At 41.8% G+C, this 22751-nt stretch overlaps 1 protein-coding gene across 1 annotated transcript; it reads left to right on the top strand.

Annotated features, from left to right (window-relative positions):
* Positions 1-334: 334 nt before the first annotated feature.
* Positions 335-22431, top strand: CCDC80 (coiled-coil domain containing 80). The gene is made up of 8 exons (XM_058825640.1): positions 335-920; positions 1303-3203; positions 7553-7709; positions 11570-11706; positions 12345-12493; positions 17407-17510; positions 19096-19176; positions 21155-22431. Exons 2-8 carry the CDS (start codon positions 1311-1313, stop codon positions 21487-21489), a joined length of 2856 nt encoding a protein of 951 aa, XP_058681623.1. The 5' UTR covers positions 335-920; positions 1303-1310; the 3' UTR covers positions 21490-22431.
* The last annotated feature ends 320 nt before the right edge of the window (positions 22432-22751 follow it).

Here is a 22751-nt window from a genome sequence, read left to right as displayed (position 1 = left end):
GATTTAACATAATAATTCTTAAACACCAGAGCTGTTATTGAGACTGATGGAGAAACATACTTTCTTATCCAGACAGTGTCCATTTGGTGGGAGGAAAGAAAAAGCTGAGGTTGGCGAACACGGGAGAGCTGGGATGCGTGAAGGAAAGAGTTAAGGCTGGAGTCACCCTCTCTGAAGTGCTCTGTGATGCTGTGCAGTGTTTCAGCCCCCAGAGCCTTCCTCCTCCTCCCTCCCTCGCTGTGTCAGAGTGGGGAGGAGGCGGGTTCTGCTGAGCTGTTAAATCCTGAGTGAAGTTTCCCCCATTTCCAGTGGCCACCGTTGTCTGAGGCTGCTTCGGAGCAGGGCTGGGGTTGCCCTGACATTCCTGGGACCGCGGCCAGCCAAGAAGAAAAAAAAAAGACGAGTGTTTTACAATTTGCTTTTGTCAAAGCGTGGAGAAAGGGGAAAGGGAAGCGTCCGCTGTTGTTTTTTTTTTTCAGCATCACATTCCTGTGTTTTCCTTCAGCCTGGAAAATACATTAGTGCTGGTGCTTTCCTCTCTGGAAACAAAGGAGCTGAACGGGACTGAGGAAGCAAGGAGTGGGAAGGAGGTTTGGGAAGTTTAAAAGAGAGGGACTCGGAGCAACCAGAAGTTCACTTTTCTTAAATGAAATCGCTGCCTGTGTGGGTAACCGGTACAGCAAAAATCCAGACCTGCAGGTAAATGGAGAAGCAGAGATCACAAAGGAAATTTCCGCTAACCTCATCCCGCCTGTCAAGAAGGTGAAGAAGAAAGTTAAAAGACACACAGCAGGCTCTGCGACCTGTTGGGCTGCGCAAAGATAAATCACTGAACAACAGTAAAGCTGTATGGCACTGGTCTCCTTTTAAAGGAAAAAGACGTGAGAACTCGTCTCTGGCAGAGGAACTTCCCTGAGAGTGTAAGTTTCAAGTCAAATTCTTGTATTTCTGCTCTCTCTCCGGGACCCTTCCTCTGTGTGTCTTTGCATGTGTGTACAGTGAGAGTGTGAGAGAAACAGGGAGAGTGAGAGAGAGAGAAGGATGCAGATCCCGGTGTCGTTTTAGATAGACAGTATCGTGTTACAGAAGGATGATCTCATTTTTTCCTAAAGAGATCCATTCTGTGTTTTTCCCAAAAATAACTGTAAAACTTACAAAGCCACTAGGGCAGGACTGAGGTTTAAGCACCTAAAAATCACACTAAATAACCAGCCTGTGCTTTGCAGTTTTAATCACTTGTGCAAGACATCATCATACTGTTAACATCTAATTTTTCTCCTTTCCCCCCCCCCCCCAACACAGATTGCACAATGAACTGGAGGCCAGCTCTCAGCTTAGCCCTGCTGTGGGCAGCATGGTTAGTGTGTGGCTCTGAGAGGACAGAGAGGCTAGTGGAAAGGGGGAGCCATGGAGTTCGGAAAGTGCCCCTGGCTTACAGGGCTTCAAGCAGCCTTCTGAGAAGGTCTGGAGCATCCCTGAAGAATTCAAGCCCAAGTCCTCGACACCCTGTTACCAAGAGGGATTCCTCAGCGCCTCCAAAGCCACCCACCAATCTCCTGCAAGGGGAAGCACGCTCCCAGGCCAGGGGCACAGGGACCAGAGTGAGATTGGTACAGAAACTCACAGCTGCAGCCAAATACCCCAAGTCTGAGATGATTAAGGATGAAGGGATATCCTCTACCACCCAGTCACGAGGGATACGTTTCCCCTCAGGGTCAAGTTCTCCCAATGTCCTGGCCAGCTTTGCAGGGAAAAATCGGGTGTGGGTCATTTCTGCCCCCCATGCCTCTGAGGGCTACTACCGGCTCATGATGAGCCTGCTGAAAAATGATGTTTACTGTGAATTGGCTGAGAGGCACATCCAGCAGATTGTGTTATTCCATGAAGAAGGGGAAGAAGGGGGAAAAGTTAGAAGGATAACCAATGAAGGAAAAATTCTGGAACAGCCACTGGATCCTGCCCTCATCCCTAAGCTCATGAGCTTTCTGAAACTGGAGAAAGGGAAATTTGGCATGGTACTGTTGAAGAAAACCCTGCAAACGGAGGAAAGGTATCCTTATCCAGTCAGGCTAGAGGCCATGTACGAAGTCATTGATCAGAACCCCATCAGAAAAATTGAGAAGATGAGGCAGAAGGGTTTCATCCAGACATGCAAAGCAGCTGGGGTGGAGGGGCAAGTGGTTGAGGAAGGCAATAATGGGGGCACCGTGCAGCCTACCCCTGGCAGTGAACATGTCCAGGTGTCAGCAAAGAAGGAGGATCCGAGGAAGACCAATAATCAGCCAACAAGGACCAAAACAGTGAGGAAACCAATGACAACCACTGTGGCCACTCCTCTGCCCACAGTAAAGACCACTACCCTCCCTCCCACCACCACAACTACTCGTGCTACCACCCACGCAGTGACAACAGCCAGCCGGTCTACAACAACAACTACACCCCTCCCCAGCACACAGAGGACCTGGACCACGAAGTCACATTCCACCACAGAGTACCACAGGCTGCCAGTAGCCCCTGATGCCACCACGCCACGAGTCACAGCCTCTGAGCACTTCTACTCTCCTTTGTGGAGAACAAACCGCAGGGACCGGCAGCGTGGCCCCCAGGAGAAACCACTGGCAGCCACACGGAAGCCAAACAAGGCTGCCCGCTACGACAGCTTCACGGATCCCCCAACACCTCCCTCAGTGCACTACACAAAGGCAAGTGTGGGTAGATTTAAAGATAATAGAACTGATAGAAAGGACTTTAACCACAGGGACCTGAATGTCACACCTGGGCAAAACAAACCAACTAAGACTAAACCACCAAAAAAGAAGACTCAAGAAAAGATACTCAGTAACGAGTATGAAGATAAATATGACCAGAGCAAGCCTGCTAGTTCCCATTTAGAGGAACAGTTTGCAGCAGGAAATATTCCCCAAAAGAAAGGAAAAGAATCGAAGAAGCATGACCGAATGGATAAACCTGAGAAGAAGAAGAAGAAGGACAGACCTGACAAGCAGCAGAAGAGTGAGAAGCAGTCCAAGAAGGTCAAAGCTGAAAAAAAGAGCAAGCAGGACAAAGACCGCAGTAAGAAGAAGAAAGGAAGCAGGACTGAGAATGAGGATTTCCCCAAGTCCAACAAGAAGACTTTCCTACAGCCTCCCAGGAAATCAGCAACTAACCTCCTGGAATATTTTGAAGGCAAGAGGAGACTCATTGTAAGTAATTCATTAATCTGAATTTTATTACCTAAATAAAGTCTTACCTCCCTCGTAGTAGGAGTATGTGGAACTATAAGCTTAAAGTGGGCTTCCAGTACTCTTTTCTGGTGCTTTTGTCTTTAGAGGTAAAATTTGTAGACCTAAATTATTGTTTTCAAAAGCCTTCTATTGGAAATCTTACATGCAGTATAAGAATCAGTCACCCAGACATTAGGATAAAATCTGTTCCCAGCCACTTCCATGAGCCACCGTACAGCCATCAGATTATCTTGCTTCCAGTGGATATGTAGGTGTCAGGATCTGTATCATTAAGATCAATAAAATGAGGTTCTAGTGTGGATTACATCCATTCATCACCTTGGGGTGCTTGCCAAAATTACCACGTTTCAGTGCTCTGCATGTCCTGCCAGCTGGCACACCTGCTTTGTCTTGGTGCTGGTGTCCCAAAGCTGGAAGCAAGCCAGGTGGCTTGGCAATACTAGTGCACATCTGACTGAGGATATGCACAAAGGCATGTGATCAGGTGCCCTGAGGGATGGGGAATTTGGGATTACGATCTGATGAGAATTTGGCATTCAGATCTCCAAGACATCTTCAGAGATCCTGTGCAAACTTTATTTTGGTTGGGGTTTTTCTCCTGCTGTTTGTATTAAACTGTAACATTCCAGTAAGTTTTCAAGTCTGAGAACTTCAGCATGGTCTGGAGTTACTCGTCCCCAGGTTTCATAGCACTGTATGTTTTCCCAACTACTTATAAAAACCACTTCACCTGGGACAGGAAACAGTTTTAGTTGTAGTACAAATGTTTTTTCTGGCAGATGACACATGTCCTGAGGAAAACATTTCTTTAAAAATATTATTGTGGGAGCTGGTTTCTTGCAATTATCTTGCTGCAAGCTGGTCTGTTTCACAGTTATTGTCCAATAGTCATTGTCACAAATGCCTTTGACTTTCATGCTCCATATTCCAGTACAAATAGTTAAGGTGCCAAGCTAAGATGCCAAGTTAATATTTCAACCGTTGGAATGTAAGGATTCATTCTGTTAATGATCCATGGGCCTGAAAACAAGGCAACTTTCTTCTCCGCATCTCCATTCTTCAAGGTGTAGGGAATGTGCAGAGCTAGCATAGAAGTTGAAAAAAGCCATATGTTTGAAAAAATTTAACTTGACTGAATTTTGCAAATAATGCCTATTAGTTACTTGTTTACTAATATTTTGCCAAAACGAAAGCTCAGAGAGAGAAACTATAGAAGTTTCTCTCTGTAGAAGTTGGGATCCTTGAAATTTGATCTCAATGTTGTGGTTTCCAAGAATATAGGTAGCATCAGGACAAATATAAACAAAGTTGAAAATAAAAGAGCCAAAAGTAAATCTCACAGATGTCAGACCACCACAGTCCTGGCAACTTAAAGGATTGTCTGAAATGTGAACCTTCTGATACTGGGCCACCTCACAGCTGGATATCTGAGAAAAGAGTTGCACAATCTCAGGTTATCAGGCCAGAACTCACCAAAGACAAATGATTATGCCATGCCGCACCTCACTTTTCCTGAATCTAATTACATCCTCAACCTGCCTACTCTGAAGCTCCCTGAAGAATAGGTTTGGTTTGGTTATTAGTAAAAACAATGGCTAAACTATTTTCTCATTGCCATGTGGAAAATAAAGAATTTCTCAATTTTCTTTGAATCCCCACACATGCCTATTTGCATTCCTTCCAATCAAACTCTTCAGTTCCCTTAGGGGAACAATCCTTACAATTAACTCTGTCATTCATGAGTCTTTAAACTCCCTCTCTAGAAAATTAGCCCACATTTCTTAGAAGCAGCTCTACCCAAGTTGATCCCCATTGCTTTGCTGTACTTTTCTCTTTCAGACTGGCTTCTGAGGACATTGTTTCAGTGCTGTTCCAAACATCTTTTAAGAAGGACATGGGGTTTTAAGCTCTACGTCATTAACAATTTCAGATTTCAGTGTGACTTTCAAACATCTGGGACTTTGAAGTCTATTCTGGGTTAAGTTCAATTAATGACAAATATAGGTCCCAAGTGCAGAAATTGAAAAAACTGTACGGGTTTTTAGTCCAATAGCCTCACCTCTCTATGGTGGAGGTTTTGTTGCAGTCTTACAAATGTTTAGAAATTTTGGCCTTGTGAGTTTGGGTTTTTTGTTTATTTCTCTGTGTTGACGAAATGCAAGCTGACAGGTTTTTTTTTTAACACTCCATATATACCCACACGCACATATACACATATGCACACCCACCCACACACATGCACGCATGCAAATGAGGAACGGGAAGATAACCAGAGGACTGGAGCACCTCTCCTTTGGAAACAGGGTGAAAGAGTGGGGGTTGTTCACCCTGGAGAAGAAAAAGCTCCAGGGAGACCTTATAGGAGCCTTCCAGTACCTAAAGAGAGCTTATAAAAAAGATGGAGAGTGAGAGTTGTGGATGTTCTATCCCTGTAAGTGTCCAAGGCCAGGCTGGATGGGGCTTTGAGCAACCTGGTCTAGTAGAAAGCGTCCCTGCCCATGGCAGAAGGGTTGGAACAAGATCACAGAATCACAGAATCACAGAATTTTCAAGACTGGAAGAGACCTATAAGATCGTCTAGTCCAGCCGATGTTCTAACTGTTCAGCTAGATCATGGCAGCAAGTGCCACATCCAGTCTTTTTTTAAATTCTTCAAGGGATGATGCCTCTACCACCTCACTGGGTAAATGATTCCAGTTTCTGACCACTCTTTCTGTGAAGTATTTCCTTCTTACTTCTAACTTGAAGGTCCCTTCTCACCCAAACCATCCAGTGATTCTGTTGATAGAGACAGTGCACAAACAGCCTGGGTTAAAACAGACCTGGCACAAAACTTTGGTTGGAAATCTGCTTTGTTCTACAAGGTTTGATGAAGCAGATCAGATTCAGGCTTGACTCTGCATTCCAGCTTATGACCTCCAAAAGAAAGAGGAGACAATATAAACCAATGGTCTGTTTTTCATCTCAGTCCTCAAACCCTTCTCATAATCCTTTTTTTTTTTTTTTTTTTTTTTAATTTGAAGCTTTTTTGTATGCATTTTAAAAGCAATGTTTTACATACTGTAACCCTGAAACAAAATCCCCTTTCTATCTATCACTCTCATTCACCTTCATGTCCCAAAGCTGTAGTCATGCCAGGGGTCTTTGCATAAATGAGAGGCAGATTTTATAAGCCTAGAAATGTTTTTACATTGAACTGGATTTGTAATGAGTGTACAGTAAAAATTAGCCTTCAGGCCCAACAAACTTCAGAAGGCAGCCAGAAAATTATTACTCCTGTTACAGGTTAAAGCATAAATTTGTATTTGAAGGATTTTGGTGATTATTTGTGACCTTAAATCATAAAACGTGAGTCCATATTCCAGCTCTCTTTGTATTTGGGGGATCAGTGGCAGGTGTTTGATTGCAGTTCACTGCTGCCAGTTAGAATGATTACAGTGCTAGAGTTGCATTATTCCTAGCAATCTTCTGCTGGAAACTACTGCGTAGGATGACTGAATGTTGTTATGCGCACCCCTTCCCTGGAATATTTTCATCTCCGTCACTGATGAAGGATCTGAGATGTATGCTCTAAATTTTTTTTAAAATTAAATCTTTGCAATCCTTAGAAGGCTTTGAAGTAAGCACTGTAGAATGTAGAGCTTTTTATACTTCTGTTGTTGTAATTGTTCATCTTCCTTTTTGCCCACAGCTGTGCCTTTGTGCAAGTGTAAGTCCCATAAGACATCAAAGTAGCTTAGATGAAAGAAAACAAAGAAAAGCAAAATCAGTTATTTTCAAATGAAGTCACAGGGGCCTTAGCAAGAACTCAAGGTCGTGCTAGATGGCCATCAATTACATGAGTACTCATGTAGCCCTAATTGTACTCACCCCTTGGCAGTCAAAACAGGCATGGGAGCCCTGCCTGGACTGTGGGATGAGGGCAGAGCAGCTGCTGTGAGTGAGTCAGAGCACCACTGAAGGCTGTGAGGGAGACCTGGTCGGCCTAACAGAGCAAGGAATAAAAGGAGAGTATGTGGCTTTTTGTAAAATATCATGATATTTCTTCTACCAGCATTGTGGTAGAAGCAGCAGAGGAGCTTGTGCAATTGCAACCAGCTGTACCTGCTCCCAAAAGTTTTCCTGCAGCTGACTGAATGGCTTTGGGTCAGGCCTGGGCATGAGGGTACACTCCAAACAGAAATAAATAACAGCTTTATGGGAAAGAAAGCCCACCTTGTAGACTGCCACTGGTTCTCCTTCAGCTAAATAATCACCTGCTTCATTCCTTATACTAAACAAACTGTTTTGTCTCTGCCACCAACCAGCTGATCACAACCCCCAAGGCGGACAACACCATGTACATCCAGCAGCGAGACGAGTATCTGGAGAGCTTCTGCAAGATGGCAACCAGGAAGATCTCAGTCATCACGATTTTCGGCACCATGAACAACAGCAGCATGAAAATTGACCACTTCCAGCTAGGTTTTTTCCTTTTAATACTTTCCTTCCATCTCATGGGCACAATACAGACAGCAATGGGAAAAATCACCCCAGCTTTTGACCCCCAGGGTCAAAATCTAAGATTATGCAGGACCTGAAAAGTAGTTCATCTAGATATATTTAGTGCCACCTTCTTCACACACATTCAGATTTTCCATGTAGACAGGTGACACTGGGCATCCATCTCTCTTAGGTAGCTTTGAAACAACTGCTGTCAGTGTTCATGTCCTGGGGAAGTACCCATCAAACCAGTGAAAACCTGCCCTTTTGTAACAACAGTGGCTGGACAAAGACTTCAGGTTGCAGTCCAGCAAAGCACTTAAGCTTAGGTATCTCTTGAATCATTGAATCATCTCATTTCTTTCTGAATCTAAAGGTTAACACCACTGTGAGTGCTTTGCTGGATGAAGCCAAAGAAATACAAATATTCAACAATTCTATACTCCAAATAGAATAAAAGCTTCTAATTTTGCTTACAAGTCCACCACATCTTTCCCCTCAAAGTTCATCTGGTTTTACCAAACTTTGGGAAAAAATGTGTGATGGAACAGAAAGCTCAGGACTTGACCAGCTGCAGGGTGTTTCAGGTCTGGTACAGAAATGGCCAGAAGATCACAGATTTATGTCTGGCTTCCAGCTGTGCCTCTGCTACTCTCAGAGGGAAAGGATCTAGCCTTGTGTCTCTGAGTGACAGTGAGTCACAAATCCTGCCAGACTGTCCATTTGTGCACCTCTTTGACAAATCTGGAGCAGTACAGGATTTGCCACATCAGGCCAAGGTTACTCAAGGTCACGTTTTGTGTACCTAGATCCATCTGCCTGTCAGTGGACTGTTTAGGATTATAGTTAGCTCTAGTCTGGCTAATATTCAGACATTCACTCTGACACAGACTATATTCTTTCAGCCTTAACCTACACCCAAACTTTCCCCAAACCACATAAGAGTATATAACAGCTGAGTTCTCATATGAGTAATTGTTGAAGAAAAACAGGAGCTTTAGAAGGGTATAGGTTAAACCTTACATGAAGTTCATCTTACAATTTTGTCCAAAACACCAAATCCTGAGCTTTATTGCAATAAATGCAATACGAATAAATAATACAAATATCTTTCTGTTCTACCTCCCTTTCTCCTCCATCCTTCCTGTTTGTATGGCCTCTTCAAGGCTCATTCTCTGTGGGCATCAGAGGCAGAAAAAGCTCCTAAGAAACATTTTGTACACAGTATGTTTCTGTAGTGAGAAGCTTGAGCACCCAGCATGATGAGGTCTACTAGGAGTGCTGTGTCTTGGGACTGAAATACAAAAGACAACAACAGAAAAGTCAACAGAAAAGACTTTTCACTTGAAATTTCAAACACATTTAGAAGTGGTCAATGAAAGATCTCAGTGACACTGGTTGAGATTAGCTCACACTGATACCAGGGAATATTTCCCACTTTCCCACTGGAATGACACAAAAGCTGAGTGTCACTGCAGAGGTCCTCTCTTCAGACCAAGGTAGCAAATGTGGTTTCTTTTCCCCGTGAGAAACAGGGCTTTAATCAACTAAACATCAGCCCCTGGCTACCCATCCTACAATCAAAGCAAGCATCTAATCTATCAGGCCACTGCACTGCTAAAACCACCTGCTTTGTAACCTCATTGGAATTATTTCTAGAGATAAATCATCTTCCCAGCCTGTCTAGCTGCCAAAGATGTATGGAGAAATGTTTATCCATTCTTTCAGAGAAAAAGCAAAGAGAGTAAGGACTTTGCAGGTAGTAGCACAGTCTCAGCTCTGGTGGATCTTCATGCAAATCCCAGATGTCCTCTATGAGGAGGGTGTCAGGGACAAGCAGTGACTTGGAAGGAAAGAAGCAACTAGATTAACTTCCTTTTTCTCCACAGAAATAGTTTCCAAGTTTGAAAGGCAGGTCAGCCTTTGTAGTATTATTTTTTCCTTGATACAGAATTTTGTGTATCACTCTGTAATTTAATATTCTTCTTCTCATTGTAAGTTTTGAAAGAAAATCTCCTAAAAAGAAAATTCTAAAGAGCTAATAAACTTCATATTGATACCTAGAGTTTAAAGCAGAAAGGTGCCATAGGTCAGTTGGTCTAAGTAACTCCTGTACCTTAGCTGTTTTCCATCACATTTCACAATAACAACTTTTGCATTTTTCCATCTCCATCTAGGCCAATGAGATAGTCTTTGCTTTTAAACATGAACTTTTAGTCTAAGTTTTAATGGTCATACTTGCCACTCGTAATACATAAATCTCACTCATCAAGCACATTTAGATATATTTATGAAGTGGATAACCAATTAGCACATCTTGCAATACATCCAATCAAAAGCTAATAGCATTGCTTGTTAATTCTTCATAAAACTTTGAACTGAGGTAAATATAACAATGAAAACTCATATAAATTAGATATATAGCATGATAAGTATAACCAAATTTTAATATTTTCTGGCTTGGCTTTTATTTTGTAAGCAGTGGGCTCAAGATGTGAAATCTAAAGATCAGATTCTAATTCAGACATTTTCCCAAAATTTTAATTCAGAAGTTTCATTCAGTCTATACACTACACAGGATGGATCTACTGCAAAATTTGAATCAGATCAGTATGCTCCTTAAAAGCCCTGTATGTTTAGAAAACAATTTTAAATGCTTTGCTGTATAATGACTAAAATCTTTCGTGTTGTTGTGGATCAATTAATCACATCTCTATTTGCTGACAAATAATTATGGACCAAGGGACTGAAAAGTTGTACCTCTGGATTCCATCTCTTGATGACCTGCTGTGTCTCTGACTTCAGGCAGGTTGCTTAAGCCATGGCTGAGATTTCTAAGTGAGGAGATGAATATAATATTCATAGTGGTGTCACAGGGCATAGGCAGGTTAGCAAGCTCTTGGTGCCCAGGTAACATTTCACTTGGTGTGTGGTTTAGCCTGTCCTTAGATTTCCAGGCTTACAGTTATGGAGGCTTGTTTCAGCACTGCTGCAGTTGTATGGAGCTGTGCTGAGGACACGGAGACTTTCAGGAGTTGACTGCAATGCACCCTGGTTGCACAGGATGTAAGGAACCTCAGTAGCTCCACAGGCTTGTCTTCAAATCTCTGTCTTCAGAAGTCTTTTTCTCATTGTTTCAGAATGTTTTCTTAGAGTGGACCACTGAGTAGGTACAAATCATTGCCAAAACTAACTTTTTGCCTGTCAGGCTGCAAGAATCAGCAAGCAGAAGGAGGAAGAGTGCCAAAGTGGGGTATCTAAAGAGGTGTGCTGCCAGCACTGCAGCATTCAAGAAATGTGTAACCGTTTCTGGTTTCTTATAGTCACTGCATGTAAATTTTTAAGATTGGTAAGGTTAACTCTACTTTCCTGGCCTACCTCAAGCTGTTCTAGCTATATTTTACTGACGCAAATCACCTATGCTGTTTCATTTGCACATGGTGCACATAGTCAAAATTTCTATTTTCAATTACAGAAGTGGCTACATTTCAGGAGCTCGTGAAATGATTAGTACATGCATATACATGTATGAGCATATTGAAAAAATCTCAAAGATCTTTCCAGGAAAAAGCAAGATTTCTCAAAAGAATGTACAAATGATAAATACTGAAGTGCATGAGTCCTAGGATCATCTGATTTTCAAAGACTATTGGGATGGAAAACTAGACAGTTAAAAGTCATATGAATGAAAAGTTCACACATATGGTTTATAATACATTGAATATGCAGCAGGAAGAGAGCTTCTGAGAAATGCATTTTCCCTTTTCTTAAAAGGCAAAATTAAAGGCAGAGTGCTGTGTGATTCCATGACTATTTTTATTTCTCCTTTGCCTCACATTAAGATAATGAAAAGCCCATGAAAGTGATAGAAGATGAAGATCTTGTGGACCAGCAGCTCATCAGTGAGTTGAGGAAAGAGTATGGGATGACCTACAATGATTTCTTCATGGTGTTGACAGACACTGACATGAAGGTCAAGGTGAGGGTTTCAACTCTTTGAACTCAGCTCTTTTGAAAGAAAATGCATTGGAAACATATGAAAAAAAAATTGAAAAATTTAGGAAATTACACTTCACTTGCCTGTGAGGCACATCAGATACTGATGCAGGATCTGGTTATTGCTCAAGGACAAGCAAAAGAACAAACAGTAAGCGAAATTTTCAGAACTTAGGTAGCTATCTTCATTTTCTGCACTTAGGGGATCTCAGGAATTGTGTGTTTCTGGTGGGATGATGAGGAACAGAACCTCCTCACACCTGACAGGCTTTTAATGTAGTACCTGGCATTCTAAAACACACAGTTTGGCTGCTCAACAGGATGACAGCACATTACATAAGGATAATCCTCTACTTGAATGGCCTTACAAAAGGATATAACAACTGCAATGTCCTGGCTTTATCACTTTGGGCAAATACTGAAAATATAACACTTCCAAAGGGCAGTCTGACTGCAAAAACAATTATATTTTCTAGTTTCTGATCTGTTTTAGGCTCTGTTGCCTGTGTGCAAATTAGAATACTTGGATCTCCAAATGTCCTACAGTGCTGTGACACATGCAGAAAGACTGCTAATAGGAGCATCTTCCTACCCACCTGTCTTGGTTTTTTTTCTTAACAGCAATACTATGAAGTACCCATAGCAATGAAGTCTGTGTTTGATTTGATTGACACCTTCCAATCACGAATTAAAGACATGGAAAGACAGAAAAAAGAGGGCATTGTCTGCAAAGAAGATAAGAAACAATCCCTTGAGAGCTTCTTATCCAGGTATTGGCTTCTGTTCTTATCTACTGCTAGTTCCACTAATTATCTACTAATTATTATTACCAGAAAAATACTCATGTAACTATTTCTGGAATTTTAAAATATAGATTTCACAGTATTTACAATGTTAAACAAATACGGAGATGCAGCCAGAGCTGAATGTAGTCTTGTGTAGAAGGCTGAAAGACAGGAAGCATGCTTCCTGACAAACTACATCTTCCTTGGACACTGATTTTCAGGGCCTCAGTTTCCTCATCATGACATAGAGATAATAAAACTGATTTGTATTAGAAGAACAAATAAGGATTAATTCACAGATGTTAGCTCCGTGTTTTGAATGTAGGAAGCATAGTGTTTATGTGTTTTGATCATCAACCATCCCAATCTCATTAATTCCATTCTAATCCCTCCCATGTAGTTCAAATCAGTAATTAATTCTCTATAACTTATTTCTTATCCTGCTTGAGATAACAGTTTGTCTTTGCTAGTATTAGTCATGTATATTATTAAAGGTCTTGCAGATGTTTTTTGCAAAATGTCAGAGACCTTCTACAGAAAGACAATTTTGGTTCTGCAATCTCTACATGCATCTCTACCCTGAGACCTAAATTCCAGGCAATAAATGTATCTGGACTGTGGGCATTCAGACCCATAGAAGAGCTGTGCAGTGACAGCCCACAGGATAGTTGACATGAAATTAGGGCTACCCATCATTCTAGACCTTACCTGTTACAACTGCATCCTCGTCACCTACTATGAGAATGCATGGCAATACACTTAATTTAAAAATAAGCTTTAAAAATAAGCTTTAAAATTAGTGAGGCAGCATGATAGACTATGACAAGGAGGAAAGGAGCAACAAGTAAATGAATAAGTTGTTGGTTCATAAACATTTTAAAATTCAATGGCCATTTCAACAGAAAGAGAACTTTTAACAAGATCCACCCCACCCACTTCACCACCTCCTGTTTAGGTCCCAGTGATTCATCCTTGAGACCACCAAGAAGAACCACAGTTTGGAAACAGCTGATCAGCACAAGAAAGATCTTGTATACTGGAAAGGGACTGGCCCCAAATCCTTCTTTGCTTGGAAACAGCTCTAGTAATAAACACACATTAGAAAACTGGGCACGAAAAAGGCAGAATGTTGCATCTATAAACAGAACTGCTGCTGCACAGAATGCATTTGTTGTCTGTGAAACAAGCATCAGGCTTTAAATATTGGGTGGACTTCTCTAGCTACATTAACTGGTCAGATTCCCAGTAAAATTAATTCCAGCTCTGTCCCGTATCATGTTCCCAGTTGAACAAGAGCCCTGGCATCATCTCCCTGGTGTTACTCCTTCCAGAGCTTGTTCTTACAAACCTGCCTGGTGTGAAAGGAGACCATGAGAGCCAGAACCAGCTTGAGTAATGCTTAAAAGCCATGTAGAAGGAGGAAAAGCTTAAGTTTGGGGGCAAGTCTCCCTCGTAGATCTAGACACTGGCTGTGCTGCTCTCCAGGCTCACACATGAGAACAGGATGCAAAACAGGTGGAGGAAGAAGAAAGGATCCACAAAGGGATGGGTCTGGCAGATTTGTCAGGAGTATTGGTCCATGACTTCTGATGTCAGAAATAAAGCAGAAATCTGTACATTAGTGTTGATGAACTAACAGCTGTGAAGGACCAACTGAATTCATATCTAAGATGTAGTCCCAGATGAGCACACCAAGTGCTCCTAGGGTAGGGGAATAAACAGCTTGAATGGCTTTCAACACTTTTCAGCTCCGTGTAACTGTGTAACTCCAAATGAGATATTAAAAAAAAAAAAAAACACAGAACCAAAAAGAAATATAAAAGTATCTTAAAGTGACTTGCAGGTTTTCCCTAGGCAAAATACGATCCAATGGCCACATTCTCACTCATTGTTCATAGGTAACCAGGGGCTTTTCTATACAAAATAGCACAAATATTATTTTGTTCGCAATTTGCAGAACAATGACACAAAATTTCCCTCCTTTTCTTCATATCACATATGTGATCCTTAATGATTCTCATTCCTATTCACTTAACTGCACACGCACATTCATGTTTCTTTGCTGTTCCTCCTGAGAAAGATGAAAATTGAGGTTTGCTTTTCAAGGATTTACTTTTATAGTTGTAAAAAAACATCAGTATCAATCAACAAGCAAACACATCAGCATGCCCTGCTCTTCTAACAACTTCTTCTCTGACTTTGAGCAAGTCCCACCTTATCTTCAGCTTCTCTTAAGTGAAGCAGAATTGACCCTTTGCATTACAGAATCACAGAATCACAGAAATTCTAGGTTAGAAGAGACCTTTAAGATCATCGAGTCCAACCCATGTTCTAACACCTCAACTAGATCATGGCACCAAGTGCCACATCCAGTCTTTTTTTAAACTCTTCGAGGGATGGTGACTCTACCACCTCCCTTGGTAGATGATTCCAGTATTTGACCACTCTCTCCGTAAAATACTTCCTCCTTAATTCCAGCCTGTATCTCCCTTGGCGCAGCTTGAGACTGTGTCCTCTTGCTCTGTCTGTTGTTGCCCGGAGAAAGAGACCGACCCCCAGCTCACCACAGCCACCCTTCAGGAAGTTGTAGAGAGTGATACGGTCACCCCCGAGTCTCCTTTTCTCCAGGCTGAACAATCCCAGCTCCCTCAGTCATTCTTCATATGGCTTGTGTTCCAAGCCCCTCACCAGCCTTGTTGCTCTCCTTTGGACACTCTCAAGCATCTCAACGTCCCTCCTAAAGTGAGGGGCCCAGAACTGGACGCAATACTCCAGGTGAGGCCTCACCAGTGCTGAGTACAGGGGAAGAATGACCTCCCTGCTCCTGCTGGCCACATTATCCCTAATACAGGCCAGGATGCCATTGGCCTTCTTGGCCACCTGGGCACACTGCTGGCTCATGTTCAGCCGACTGTCAACCAGCACCCCCAGGTCCCTTTCCACCTGAGCACTGTCCAGCCACACCGTCCCTAGCTTATAACATTGCAGGGGGTTATTGTGGCCAAAGTGCAGGACTCGGCACTTGGACTTATTGAACTTCATCCCATTAGATTCTGCCCATCCATCCAACCATTCCAAATCTCTCTGCAGCGCCCTATGTCCCTCTAACAGATCAACACACGTTCCCAATTTAGTGTCATCTGCAAATTTACTAATGAAAGACTCTAAACCCTCATCCATGTCATCAATAAAAATATTAAACAGAACTGGCCCCAGCACAGATCCCTGAGGGACACCACTGGTGACTGGTCACCAGCTGGATGCAGCACCATTCACCACCACTCTCTGGGCTCGGCCATGCAGCCAGTTCTGAACCCAGCACAGAGTGCTCCTGTCCAAGCCACGGCCTGCGAGTTTGTCTACGAGTATGCTATGGGAGACAGTGTCAAAGGCCTTGCTGAAATCCAAGTAAACAACATCTACAGCCTTCCCTGCGTCCACTAGGCAGGTTACCTGGTCATAAAAGGTGACCAGGTTGGTCAAACATGACCTACCCCTCCTAAATCCATGCTGGCTGGGTCTGATACCCTGGCCATCTTGTAATTTTTGCGTGATGGCGCTTAATATAAACTGTTCCATTATTTTGCCTGGTACTGAGGTCAGGCTGACTGGTCTATAATTACCAGGATCTTCCTTTGCACCTTTTTTGTGAATGGGTATCACATTGGCCAGCTTCCAGTCATCCGGAACCTCACCAGTGAGCCATGACTGTTGGTAAATGATGGAGAGTGGCTTTGCAAGCTCGTTTGCCAGCTCTCTCATTACCCTGGGATGGATCACGTCTGGTCCCATAGATTTATGAATATCCAAGCATTTCAGTAGTTCTATGACTGCCTCCTCTTGGATAATGGGGGAACCATTCTGCTCCCTGTCACCATCAACCAGTCCAGGCGGGCAGGTGTCTTGAGGGCGAGTCATCTTCCCACTAAAAACACACCCCTGTTTGCCTTCATTTTGAGATCTTCACATGGTACAGCAGAAAAGCAGGCTATTATTATAACAGAGTAACATCTGCATCCATTTAAAAGATCATTTCCTGCTGTAAAAATATCTCTGCAGCTTTGCAAATTCCTATAAATCTGATTTATTTAGGTTAAGCGAAGAAGTACTTATATTTAAAAAACAAGTTGTTGAGAGAGTATTAAAAACCTCTAGAGGTTAGAATTTTTAAAAATTTTAAGTGTCCCTATGGCACTGCCTTTTCTTGACAGGAAAGAAAGGAGATCCTTATGCAAAATCTTGGATAGATGGTGCAGTCCCTATTAAAGCAAGATTCCAAGATCTATCTTACTTACTGCTCCATGCATGCCCTATACAGCCATGGGCTGACACAACCACACACTTACAAACAAGTTTAGATTTAGAGCCATGTTGAAGGTATTTTGAGCAAATGTGGTGCAGGAAAGAAAAAAGAGGTCAGTGATTATTTACACAGAAGTATGAGTTATGTCTGAAATGAAGATCCACCCTAATTCTCAGACACCTCTTGGACTGCAAAATAACTGTGCAGTTCCAGCAGTGGTGAATGACGTAAAAGCTAAATGCCTAGTGAGGAATTCCACAGGAATCCTTCTCTCTTGAATATACACTTCTCAGTACTGCTGGAACTATGAAGGGCTTTGAGCAAAGATCATAAACTTTGCAGTGTTTGTTTGGTGAAGCAGCAGCACTGCAGGTGTTTCTTTGAAAGTTTTGGAGGGGTAAAGTTCAAAACAAGCTGTAAAATTCAAACAAAACGTTATCCTCTCCAAGTGATGGACAGAACTGGGAAGATTTCCCATCCAGCTGTTACTTAGAAGTTGTGAGAGATTTGACATATATCAGCCTACAGAAAACAGAAACTCTGAGAGGACTTGAGTCACATGTCATGACCATGCCTGGCCACACTCTCTTTTCAGGTTCCGATGGAGAAGGCGCCTGGTGGTGATCTCTGCTCCCAGTGATGAAGACTGGGCTTATTCCCAGCAGCTTGCTGCTCTCAGTGGACAAGCCTGCAATTTTGGTGAGTCAGAAGGAATTATATTCTTGCTCCCCCAAACCGCATCCTTCCTTGGTGATGTCACCACGGTTCCTTTGCTCAAGTTTGAACCTGAACAGTCGGAAGTCTGTCAACTGAAAACCTTCCTCCAGATCCAAATGGAAGGTTATGTTAAGCAGGTAGTACAGCACACTAGTGGCTAAGACAGCTAAACAAAGGATTCCCTGGAATCATTTTTGAAACATTAAACTCATGTACCAGAAAATACTAGCACTCCAAAGCTTCTCTTCTGGCTTGTACTTCTGGCTTGTACTTCTGGAGACTAATAGTTGTTTTGGTACTGCACAACTTGACAAGGAAAATGCTTTGGTAAGGGCAGATCCTTTAAAATCCAACTGCAAACTAGGCCAGGCATCAGGGAAATGCATGGACACCAAGGTTTTTTTCTTTTCCTTACTGCTTCATTGCCAAAATCTGTAAGAATATTAACGGAATCCTTTTCAATCCAATAAAGGCCCTCCCAGACCCATAACTAGGTACTCAAGGTCCACCTACATAGTCAGTGGAGAGAGAAGGGCTCCTCCAGGAGACAACTAAGGGGAAGACCCAGAGGTACTCTTCTGTCTTCATGCCACAAAGTGCAGAGAGAATTACTCCTTAAGTCCCTAGCAATGCACACATCATACAGGGTCTGGACTCAAGTCCTTCAACAGAACAAACAGGTCCCTTTGAACAGCTGCTATTTCAATGCATTTCAATTGCACCAGAAGGGAGATCTGCACAGTATGATTGTTAACTCATAATCACCTGGCTTACGTTCAGAGCATCAGCATCACCTCATTTGGAAAGTACCAACGTAAACTGCAACATGGGCCACTGCAAAATGCTTTCTGAAGAATAAAATGTAGTCAAAACATTTGAGTATCCCCACCCTTTGGTAGCTTGAACATAATCCAGTGAGCTTCTAAAGCACTTCTCAACTAAGCACTTTTAACTGAGTGGTATGTTTCCAAGCATCTTACCTCCAAGTAATAAAAGCAGTTACATCAAAGATTTTTTAGATTGTACTGACTCATGTTACATGAACAGTTCTTGCTGTCCCTAAGGTCTTTCTTCAAAGCAGAGGTAACAGAGTCCAAGCCTCTGTGCAGAACAAATGGAAGAAGTATCTGTCAGAAGCTATTCCCTGTAGTCATTCAGAGTTTAACTGGCATAGATTATGTTGCTTCTAAATAATTTTTTGCTGTGTGTATGATAAGTAAAAGCTTTATTAGTCAAGAAAACAGTGTAGGAAGATCCTGGAGTTGGAGAATGGCCTTTGCAATTTACTGGTGATTCTGATGCTTGTATCCATATGCTACAGAACCACATCACCATACTGCTGTCCTTGGAACAGCTGTATGCAACTGACAGCACATTTACTCAACACATCAGCTTATCATTATGTTTGAGACAGATTACTTGACTGGCAGGGACTCCATAGAAATCAGTAATTCTCCTGGAGGGCTGGCTGAGACTGGGCCCTAATATAGCAAGAACAGACCTGGCTGATTAAACTGAAATCTGCCCAAAGATCTGGATTGAACCAAAACCTTTATTTCCTCCACAGGTCTGCGCCACATTACAATCCTCAAATTGCTGGGAGTTGGAGAAGACATTGGAGGTGTCTTAGAGTTGTATCCAATTAATGGTAAGTGACTGTTTACAGTTTCTTCAGTACTACCTATGAAGGGCATTTTACAGTGCTGAGTACTTCTTTGCTGTAATTCTTTTAGAGGATGAGTATGATTGTTTTCCTGTTTTGTTTCTTTTAAGAAATTACACAAAAACAAAAAGCTTTCTTGGCGTTTCTGGGTTAAATATTTATAGGTTCTTCAGGAAAGAAAAGCATAAATATCTGAGGTTCACCTCACATTTTGATTTCCTGCGAAATGAAATCCTGAATTTCCCAGGATGCTCTTCTGCCAGCCTTGCTGTCAAAGACAGGAATGTCTGTGCCTGTTTACATGCTCAAGAGTTTGCAGGGTTAATAGAACACACACTCAGCAGATTCTCCTCTATGGATTCCTCATTTATATTCATAGAATGGCTTGGAGTGGATAGGACCTCTTAAAGATAATCTAGTTCCAAGCCCCTGCCATGGGCTGAGACATCTTTCACTTCATCAGGTTCCTCAAAACCCCATCCAACCTATCCTTGAACACTTCCAGAGACAGAACATCCACATGGGCAACCTGCTCCTGGGTCATACCACCTGTATCCTAAAAAACCTCTTCCTTATATCTAATCTAAATTTACCCTGTTTCTGTGTAAAATTAATACCCCTTGTTCATTCTCTGGACCCTGGTAAAAAGTCTTTCTCCATCTTTCTTATAAGCTCTCTTTAGTACTCCACTTGTATCCCAGCATACTCTTCCAGGTAGATCCTTAAAAGAATCCTTAATCATTGTCAAATGCTGTGGGTTCCTCTGCTACCTAATCCAAACAACTGCCTCCATCAGTGGAGGAACAAAGAGAAAGCAGCTTATTCATTCTGTGCATTAAAGCATTCTAGTCCTTCTACAGCACAGGAATATTAAATCCATGTATGAGGAAAAAATAAACAGAGAAGGCTGATGTCAGACTTCTTCCATCAACACTCTTGCAGCCTCCACTGATTTTTCACTGGAGGGCTTCATGACCTTGTTCATAGCTCCTATTTGTTAAGATCAACATATCTTTGTCTAATCTCTCCTTGAATTGATGTTGACTTCTAGCATGTGTTCTACAGGGAGAGCTTCTTGAGAGGTACCTTTTATTTGGCCCCTATACCTTTGTTTGATTCCTCTTATTTCTTGTGTGGGAAGAAAGGTGAACTTTTAATCCCTATGCATCCCTGTAGTAACACTGACATTCACTCCTACCTTGCCTCTGCTTCAACGATGCTATCATTGGACCTTTGGAAGCCCTCTGAAAATTCACATTGCCTTTATCAGCCAGGCCACTCTTAACCATCTGCTTGCTGACCTCTTTCAGAGAACTTCAAGTCTGTAAGGCAAGGTGCCACAGTGTTAAGACTCCTGTTGCCAAGCCAACTATGTACATATGTGCCCGCTGATCTTATTTTACTTACTGTCTTACAGTTTCTACTCATTTACCCAACACAGACTTCACACTTAAAAGCCTGGAGTTCACCAGATTTACCCTAGAACATATACATTAAAGAGGAACTGACATCTACCACATTCCATACTGCACATATCATGACAGTTCAAGAGTGAGGCTCTATATCCTGCAATTCTTCTATCACACTTCAATTATTTTAATTTCTTTCATTGTTACTGTTTTCCACATATGTCTTCTGCAATACATAAACTGGTGACCCAAGCTGAAAAACATCAAAGAAATTAATGGATTTTGGGTGACAAAAAGATGTATTACACTACAGTAGCTTCAAGCTAGAGAATAAGGAAAAGTTTACTCAACTTTAAAAAGCTGTTAAAAATACATCCTTAGTTCAAAGGAATTTCGTTTCAGATACAGAAAATGGATGTGAACTCGCAAATGACAAGAATCTTACATTGCCAACTCTTGGGCTGTATCTTATGTCCCATTGCTAATTTTTTTACCTAGAAATCATCATCTCCTGAACAAAACATTAATGCTGATTTTATGTGATCACTTTCTAGGAAGCTCAACTGTAGACCGAGAAGACATCCCGGCTAACTTAGTGAAAGACATTCGGAATTATTTCCAAATTAGCCCCGAATATTTCTCCATGCTTCTAGTGGGGAAAGATGGCAATGTCAAATCCTGGTATCCTTCTCCCATGTGGTCTATGGCAATTGTGTATGACCTGATTGATTCCATGCAGCTCCGGCGCCAGGAAATGACAATCCAGCAGTCACTGGGCATGCAGTGCCCCGATGATGAGTATGGTGGCTATGGCTACCACAGCTACCACCAGGGCTACCAGGAAGGCTACCAAGATGACTACCGTCACCACCATGGATATCCATACTGAACAGAGTGACTTAGCCTCCGGCTGCCCCCATGTCTGTCTTCCAATAGCTATCCAAGCAATAGGTGGCCAGTTGCAGAAAATCTTCCCAGGCCACCTAGATATCCACGCCTCGTTCCTCTGCTGTTCAATCAAGGGACTTTGGTTACTTGCCTTCTCAAAAAATGCAGACGCATTTACAGTGAAGCAATTCAAACCAGTAGCATTGAAGCTTTAAACAATAAAGACTCCTTTATACTTTTAAACCTTTATAAACAAAGGCCATCAGCAGGTGCTGTTTGTATTAAAACCAAACAAAAGAATCCCACAGCCCCAGCCCATGGGCACTACAATTGTCCAACAATGTGCTTTTTACTACTTTTTCTAAGGAGGAAAAAAAAATATATTTATTGGAAAGTGAGATTTCATTATGCTTTTGAAGAAAAACAGAAAACCACATTTTGGGTCTCTCCCAGAAAAGAAAAATTTAAGAAAGAACATGGGGCATGCTCTTTAATAATAACAACAACAGTAAGAAAATCTTTTTGAAACACCATGTTTAAAAAGACAGCATCACTTCTACAGTGCATTACCATTGTAATTAGCTGACTTTATGAATGAAAATAAGACTTATGGCTATGGCAGAACCTGTTCCAATACAATACAATATAAAGTTCTTAACTACAAAGCTTACTGCATGGCTATTTATTCTTTCAGTTGGGGTCCCTGTTCTTTTAGGTCCTGCCCACCTCACTGATAAATCCAAGTTAATGAGAGCTAAGTGGACATACCAACCAGAGTTAGCACTGTCTGAAATACAGAAATCTGAAATGCATTATTTTCATCAGAAAAAGAAATCTCATTCAAGTATATTTTTCATGAGGTGTAACTAGCTCTCTATAATAATGCTTTTAATTAAACTCTTACTCCAAATTTCAAATTTTCTTTTACCTTTTCTGCTCATACCCTTGCCTACAAAAGTGATCTGGATTAAATGTTTACAAAAGTATTTGAGATTAAATTAATCTGCTAAACCATCTCTATTTCTGCCACACTTTCAGAAATGGGTTTTTTTCTCCCTTCTCATTGATGTCCTTGGGCATTGGAACTGTAGCACCACTCTACCCTACTGAAACCAGTGTCAGGAACTGCTTGCATAGCTATGGTTTCAACCATGCACAGTCATTGTTTCTAGTCATTTGGGTTAGATTTCTAAATATTAAAGATGCAGCAGAAAGATTATGGAATATCTTTAAGTGAAGATACCATGTCAGCCTTTATAGTGG

Source organism: Ammospiza caudacuta, chromosome 2 (assembly GCF_027887145.1).
Source record: "Ammospiza caudacuta isolate bAmmCau1 chromosome 2, bAmmCau1.pri, whole genome shotgun sequence".
In the NCBI taxonomy this organism is placed as follows: Eukaryota; Metazoa; Chordata; class Aves; order Passeriformes; family Passerellidae; genus Ammospiza; species Ammospiza caudacuta.
Note: the sequence above shows the minus strand (reverse complement) of the source record. Positions and strands in the feature narration are given on the sequence as shown.

Bases quoted from the DNA above. Each gene is read 5' to 3' on its own strand.
- CCDC80 (XM_058825640.1), top strand. From the start codon at position 1,311: ATGAACTGGAGGCCAGCTCTCAGCTTAGCCCTGCTGTGGGCAGCATGG. The intron at 7,710-11,569 runs GTTTTTTCCTTT...CCTCACATTAAG, and splicing joins AATTGACCACTTCCAGCTAG to ATAATGAAAAGCCCATGAAA. The intron at 11,707-12,344 runs GTGAGGGTTTCA...TTTTCTTAACAG, and splicing joins ACACTGACATGAAGGTCAAG to CAATACTATGAAGTACCCAT.